Source organism: Rousettus aegyptiacus, unplaced genomic scaffold (genome assembly GCF_014176215.1).
Source record: "Rousettus aegyptiacus isolate mRouAeg1 unplaced genomic scaffold, mRouAeg1.p scaffold_m13_p_4, whole genome shotgun sequence".
Lineage (NCBI taxonomy): Eukaryota > Metazoa > Chordata > Mammalia > Chiroptera > Pteropodidae > Rousettus > Rousettus aegyptiacus.
Window position 1 is genome coordinate 135,721,902 of NW_023416307.1, and position 7,903 is coordinate 135,729,804.

The window sequence follows — 7,903 nt, forward strand, 5'->3', positions numbered from 1 at the left end:
ATATATGTTTACCATACGATCCAGCAATTATCCTCCTTAGTATTTACCCAAATGAGTCAAAAACTTACATGCACCCCAAAATCTGCACATGAATGTTTAAAACAGCTTTATTCATAATTGCCCAAACTTGGAAGCAGCAAAGATGTCCTTCAATAGGTAAATGGATAAATAAATTTGGTACATCCATACAATGGAATATTATTTAGTGATAAAAAGAAATGAGCTTTCAGGCCATGAAAAGACATGGATGAATCTTAAATGTATATTACTAAATGAAATAAGCCAATAATATTCTAATAACTATGTATGGTGTCTGGTGGGTACTACACTTATCGGAGGATCACTTTGTAAGTTATATAAATGTCTAACCACTACGCTGTACAGCTGAAACTAATATAATATTGAATGTCAACTATAATTGAAAAGAATTTTTAATTTAGAAAAAGAGATATAACAATAATAGACATTAGAAAAGCCAATCCGAAAAGGCTACTTATTGTATGAATTCAGCTACGTGACACTGGACAAAGCGAAACTATAGAGATAATAAAAGGGTCAGTGGTCTAAGTCCGTGCCATCTTGAACTTGCCGGATCTTGTCTGATCTCAGAAACAAAGCAGGGTTGGGCCTGGGCCTGGTTATTACTTGGATGGGAGACCACCTAGGAATACCAGATACCGTAGGCAGTACTAATTAATTAATTAATTAATAAGGTTAGTGGTTACCAAGAGTTGGGGAAGAGAGAAATGAATGGGTGGACCACAGGGGATTTTTTTTGGTCCGAGAATATCTTTATGTTATTTATTTATTTTCTTCCCTCCCCCCTTCCACAGGGGATTTTTAGAGCACTAAAACTATTCTGTATGATGTTGTAATGATGGATAATGTTATTATACATTGGTCAAAAATCAAGGAATGTACAACACAAAAACGAACTTGAAACTATGAATTTAGGTAATAATGTATCAATACTGGCTTATCAATTGTAACGAATGTACCCCGCTAATGCAAGATATTGATAATATGGAGGGAAGAGAGTGGGAGGGGCATATGGGAAATTTGTACTTTCTGCTCAATATTTTTGGGGTGATCCAAAAAGTGCCCAGAAATAAGTTTATTGATTAAAAATATATGGTGAGCCACTCCGCAACGGCCACTGAGCAGATCGAACTCGCCCGTTCTGCCGCCTCGCTCTGCTTCCTCTGCAACCGTGTCTGACAAACCCGATATGGCTGAGATTGAGAAATTTGATAAGTTGAAATTGAAGAAGACAGAAATGCCAGAGAAAAATCCACTGCTATCACCAAGAGAAACGATTGAACAGAAGCAGGCAGGCAAATCGTAATGAGGCGCACACCGCCAAGATGCACTGTACTTTCCACAAGCATTACTTTTTATTTTACTTCTTTTAGCTCTTTAACTTTGTAAGATGCAAAGAGGTTGGATCAAGTCGAAATGATTGTGCTGCCCCCCTTTTCACATCCAAGACAACGAAGCCTGCACTTGCCTCTCTGCCTCTCTCACCCTCCCCCCCCCCCTCCAATCCGGCTGGCAGGGAAGGAAAAGAACTTGTAGAAGTTAGGCGAAGGTAGAAGGTGGGAGGAAGTAGGTGAAATTTAGAGCAAAAACCAAGCTGGTCCAAGGTGTCTTGCAGGCTGTAAATTGCAGTTTAATCAGAGTGCCATTTTTGAAACCTGAAAAAAAAAAATGCGTGTATAAGTAGAAACATTCCAGGAAAATATCTTTCTGAAAGTGTATCCAATATTTTTTTTTTAACTTAATTCACATGTAAAGCAGACAAACAATAAAGGTTGCAGGAAATTAGAAGATTGACTATATTAGGAAGGCTGACAATGCAAGAATTCTTTTACTATGAGATGGCAATATGAATTATTCATTTTATGTACTGAGCATCTACAGGAGTAGGCACTAGACCTAAAGGCCAACGGAGGGTCTCTACACTTGAGGAGCTCTGTGTCATGAACAGACAGACACATAGACACATTATCAAATAATAACAATGTTAGAGCTTACCATGTGTGGAAATTATTGCTAAGCATTCCATCAACATTGTTTGACGACTATGTGACTCTGCAAACAGAGACTATTAACCATTTTACAGACAAAGACACTGAAGCTCCAGAGGTGAGTTAACTGGCCTGGAGGAAGTGGCTGAGTTTAGGAATCAACCTCAAGTGTATTGACCGGTAAAATGGGTGACTTTTCTATTATGCCATGAACAGAGGCAAAAGCAATTCATTTTGGAAGAAGAGGACAATGAGTGATTCGTTTTGCTTAAACAAGTTGTCTCCTTATTATTTGAAACTTTTGAAGTTCAAATACATTTACCAGTCTCATCTCTCAGTTTCGTTCTTTTTTTTCCTTGCCTTTTTCTCACAGGAATACATTCTCTGGCTTGTTATTTTCCCAACTGAAGGTCAGTCAATCTCAAACTGGCTCAATGGAAAGGTGGCCAAACTAGAAAATATTGAAAGTCCACCTCTCTAGTAGGCTGCTGTTGTTTAGCTTAAATCTACCCATGAAATTCAAGTTTGCTAGATGTTCCACAACTGTGATCATAAAGGTTAAAGCAGCAAGCACCAGCCCTGTGGAAGATAGCTATATTTAGTAGTCCTTTAGGAGCTGTCTCTGGATATCACTGAGCTTCTGGTACAGGCTGTTACTGTTCGAGGGCTTCGGGGCCCGTGGCAGAGAAAATGGAGTGGGTGGTTTGCTGACAGTTTTTATAAATACCCCAGTATTTATTTAATGGCAGAAACACACAGAGAGAACACACAGAGCATTAGAGGAAAGAACACAGTTTAGCTCCATTCATCCGCTGGGCCCAGGACCAAGTACTTTCTAGCCTCTTCTGAGGATCTGCCTCTGGAGCCAGCTGCAGCCCTGTGTCGGGGGGGAAGTCACCTGCCTGCCTGCTGCAGGAGGAAGGAAGGAAGGAACAGTGAACAATGAAGCCCTTGTTAAAAGCCAAGATTTTTTGTTTGGTTTTGTTGTTTATTTTCTGATCATGTCACTCCTCTGCTTAAAACTTTTCAGTAGCTCATCACTGCTTTTAGGATAAAGGTGAAAAGCCCTGTTACAGCAGACAAGGCTCCGTGGAGCCTGCCTCTTCAGTCTCATGTCTCCCCACTCTTTTTTAAAGTTCTCAAATGTGTCCACACTCTACCCACCCCAGACCTGTGTATGCTATTCCCTCCGTCTTGAATGTTTTTACTTTTACCGTCAGTAATTCTAATTCATTCTTTATTCTCAGCTAAAACATCTCTTGTACAAGCTGAACTTTAGCATTACCAGAAAGATATTTCTCAGTGGCTCGCACAAATCTTCCATCCTTGTCAAATGCTTTCACAACTCTGTGCTTTTTATTTATTCAACTTTCTAATAATGTATTTTTATGATTATTTATGTCTCTTTCTCCAGTTCTGTCTTGTGTGCTATTTTAACCTTAGAGCCAATGCGTAGACCTATAGTAGATATGCCCGCCATGTAAGAAGAGTTCTATAAATATTTGTTGAGTAAATAAATGAACAAATGAAATAAGTGCTTGAGCACTTAAATATATAAATTTAAATAAGTGGAATAAGAAAGATTCCAATTCCTTTTTTTTTTTTTTTTTTTTTTTTTTGGCGAGGCAACCTTTGATTGACCTCATAGATTGCAAGGATCTTGTCAGCTTACAATCTTTTATTTTTCAATTTTTTATGCTTACAGAACCTGGTCTTCCTAAGTGGTGTCCCATCCAAGTACTAATCAGGCCTGACCCTGCTTAGCTTCTGAGATCAGATGGAATTGGGCTTGTTCAGGGTGGCATGGCTATAGATATGACTTCAATTCTTTATCCTCTTTCTTAGTTCTTAGCAGTGCTTTAGTCTGCAGATATATGCCCCACAATCTGGCCACTAGTAGGGCTAAGAGGAAGGCGAGTGGAGAATCAGAAACTCTTAGACTCTGCTGGGAACTTGGCCATTAAAGCAATCTTACCCTCTACAACTGTGCTGTCCAATATGGTAGGCACTAGCCACATGTGCTATTTAAATTTAAAGTTTTTAAAATTAAATAAAATTAAAATTTCAGTTCATCAATCTTGTTGACCACATTTCACATGCTCAATGGCCCCAGATGGTCAGTGGCTTTCATGCTGGAGAGCACCGATGCAGAACATTTCTAGTATTGAAGAAAGTTCTACTCAATAGTGTGGTTTTAGAATAAAACATATCTCTTTTAAACAGAACACAGGATTCTCAACAGGGTGAAAGAAAAAAGCCTATGTTTTTTTCTGCTTTCAAATTTGGAGGTGGGGGAGAGACTCTGGACCCGTTACGATTATTGTCTCTATTACATGTAATTCCAGCTGATGCAGATAGAGTTTCTTTATCTGTAAATGGGGCTCCTAGGTGCTCCTTATAAGGCCTCTTATGAAGACTAAGTTAGTTACAACAAATATTCAGGCCCTTAGTCAGCTTTCAATAAATAGCAGTCACTCTTATTACCAGTTAAAGGGATTAAGACCAGGAGAGACTCTGGCAGAAGTTACTTAACTCTGAGCCTCAAGTCCCTTATTATTTAAATAGGCATAATTACTTTAACATCTTTGTAAGGATTAGATAGGATATTTTGCCAATAGAGCTTAGCACAAGTGCCTGGCATAGACTAAGTACCTGAAAATTGTTAGCTATTCTTATTTTATTATTGTTGAGCGCAATAACAAATATGAATTTCTCATGAATCATCTCAGAGGTTGGATTCCAGCTATTAAAACATTCCAGGTATGTGCCTGAAGATGTGTGGATGTGACCAGAAGAGCTTACTTCCTGAAGCTTTCATTTGGTTTTGCTGAGCCTTGGCAGGCCAATCTGTAGGTCAAACTGTTAGTCAGTTAAATTCCTTGTGGTCACACTCACATTTCTGAGATGCTCTTGACTTTTCACTAGGCCAAGAAGTGCCTGAGAGAAACGATGTGTCAGAATTCTACTAAAAAGTATAGGTCATCTTAAACAATTGAAACTTTAAATTTTCTATTTGGAATCAACTAGATTCCACTAATATCTTCTGTCCAAACTGCTGACTCTGTTTTCTTCCAAATTTTAGATTTGTTTCCATCAGGCAACCAAACTCTAAACAGGATGTGTATGTTTGTCTTTGGAGGGTGGAGAGTGGGAAAGAAGAGAGGGAAATGATGTTTAATCCGATGTTGAGTTAAAAGCAAGAGAAGGAAAGTGGGGGTGCAAAAGGAGATCCCTAATATTTATTGAACACCCATTTGCTGGACAAATTATTTTTAATTATTCTTGTGGACTTCCTTTTTTCTTCTTGAATACTACACATACATGGTCAAATGCAATTGTATTTAAAGCATACAGATATTGAGTGTATTTTCATCCAAAAATTATAAATGACAGTATACATAAAAAAAATTATTTTTTACACTTAAAAAAGTTATCTTCTAAAACATTAAAAAGGACCTCTTAAAACAAAAGGCAAAATGAAGTTATAGTTAATCACTATCAAATTTTTAAAGATATTAAAATAAGCTGAATATTTTATCATTTTAGAAAATTCCAGAAGTCTTTTAAAATAAGTTTTTAAAAATTGTTCATGGTCTTTGCATTCAGTGTTTACCTATTTGCCAATGAAAAAAATCAATGTTGCACTTCCCATATACAATGTTTAGATCTCTATACATATAAATTTAAGGGTGCAATGAATTGTTTAATATTGCAAAATGTTCCTCAGACACCGTGCAGTGTTAGTGAACACTGTGCTAATTTATGAGGATCTTCAAAACATGAATTGGAACACAAAGAGAAGCAGGAAAATGGCTGCTTGGCACTCTGGGAAGCAATACTTTGTTATGCAAGAATCTTTTGCATTCATGCTAAGGAGGATTTGACAAGTTAATTAATTTGTCTTTTCTCTTACCTAAGCATTCCTGCCACTCAAATCCTGCACTCCTAAACTGTGCCTCTCTCACATGCAAAACTTCTCAGTATTCTGATGCAGGCGCCTTCTGTTTTGAGGGAGTAGGACGAGAGATGCAAGGATGTGTGTCTCCCTAGGGCTTGATACCGTTAAGTAGAAGGGTGAATGTGTAGGTTTACAGAGTTGCCTTGTCTGGAGCTCATACCAAGTGACAAGTGACAGAGATGTCCCCGCCCTCGCCCCCACTCTGCCTCTGAGTGTTTATGATGTGAGTAACTCTCGAAATTATGGGTCCCAGAGTAGGGGCTCCTCTTGCCTGAGGCTAAGGATGATGCTGCTTTAAAAACTAATTAAAGAACATTCGATGTTTAATGGGGGCGAAAAACCGTTCTTTAAAAGCACTGCAGTGAACTTTCAGTAAAGACTGAGGTTTAAGGTTGCTCTATCAGGCACTCCTGCTCCAAAATGAAATACAAAGAGAAAATTTTAATAAGCTGGTGACTACTGCCTAACACTACGCTCAGCAATTGATTAAGATGTAACAGGGACTTTATTGTGAAAGATAAGAACAGTAAAACTCAAAGAACACATAGGAGACTGTCTTCACAAACTTGGGTTAGGCAAAGAGTTTTTGAAGGGGACACAAAAGTACTAAACATTAAAGAAAGTATTGATAAATCAGACCAATAAGAGTAATAGCTTTTTGTTCATCAAAGGACACTATTAAGAGAGTAAAGGGCAAGCCACAGGCTAAGGGAAGATATTTGCAACACATATAACCATCGAAGTATTCAAATCCAAAATATAAATTGAAAATTTACCATGAATGAATAAGAAAAAGACAAACTAATTTTAAAATGAGCAAAAGATTTAAACACGCATTTATTTCACAAAAGAGGATATTTAAAATGCTAGTAAGCAAATGAAAATATGTCCAACTTTATTATACATGATGTAAATGCTAATTAAAGCCGCAAAAAGATATCACTACACAACCACAAAAATGGTGAAAATTAAAGACAGTGACAGTATCAGAGTTTGATAAGGATGTGCAGCACTGTCATTTTCATACCTTACAGATAGGAGTATAAGTTGGGACAGTCACTTTGGGAAAACTGGCATTATCTATTAAAGCTCAAACACTTTCCCTGTTACCCAGCAACTATACTCCTAGGTATATACCTTGGAGAAAGGAGTGTATGAGACCACAAAAAGGCATTATGAGAACACTCACAGCAACTTTATTCAGATTAGTAAAAAATAATTGCATAAGTTCATCAATAAGAGAATGGATAAACTAGTATAGTCGTTAAAGGGACTATCACACAACAATAAGTGACATGTGCTATATATAACAGCATGATGGATGTCATAAACATAATGGTATTCAACAAGGATCCATGCTGTATGGTTAAGAACAGGCAAGGCTAATCTATGATGAGAAAGCCAGAATAACAGTTGTCTTAGGATACTGACTAGAAAGGGACAACGAGCAGCCTTCAAGGGTGTTGAGACTGTTCTATATGTTGATGTGAATGGTGAGTAGGCAAGTATGTGTGTATAAAAATTCATTGAGCTAGACAATTAAAATTAGTGCACTTAACATATTATATCTTGAAAAAAAGTCTAAAAAAGTCTAAAAAGTCTAAAAAAGTCTAAAAAGTCTAAAAAAAAAGAATAAATATCCTAGAACAGAGAGACAAAAGCAATTGAAAATACAAACTCTGACTCTTTTTCTTTCCTTTCTTTCCTTTTTTCTTTTGGTGTGAAAGAAACACAAATGTCTATTTTTTAAAAAATTGACATAGAATTTCAATATAGTTGTCATTTTTTCTTTGCAGTCTTTTAAAAAATATTAAGCCCATCCTAAGTAGCTATAACACATTTTTTGCAAATGTTTCATTTATAGATTTAAGGCCTTCCCTAAATGAGAAGATTGGCTTAGTTATACTTTAGATCCTCT

General features: G+C 37.0%; 1 protein-coding gene and 1 pseudogene across 1 annotated transcript; one reads left to right on the forward strand and one right to left on the reverse strand.

Annotated features, from left to right (window-relative positions):
* Positions 1–1,216: 1,216 nt before the first annotated feature.
* Positions 1,217–1,351, forward strand: LOC118601750 (thymosin beta-4-like). The gene has a single exon (XM_036219714.1). The coding sequence runs from the start codon at positions 1,229–1,231 to the stop codon at positions 1,343–1,345; it is 117 nt and encodes a 38-aa protein (XP_036075607.1). The 5' UTR covers positions 1,217–1,228; the 3' UTR covers positions 1,346–1,351.
* Positions 1,352–3,723: 2,372 nt separating this feature from the next.
* Positions 3,724–3,842, reverse strand: LOC118602151 (annotated as a pseudogene).
* Positions 3,843–7,903: the final 4,061 nt, after the last annotated feature.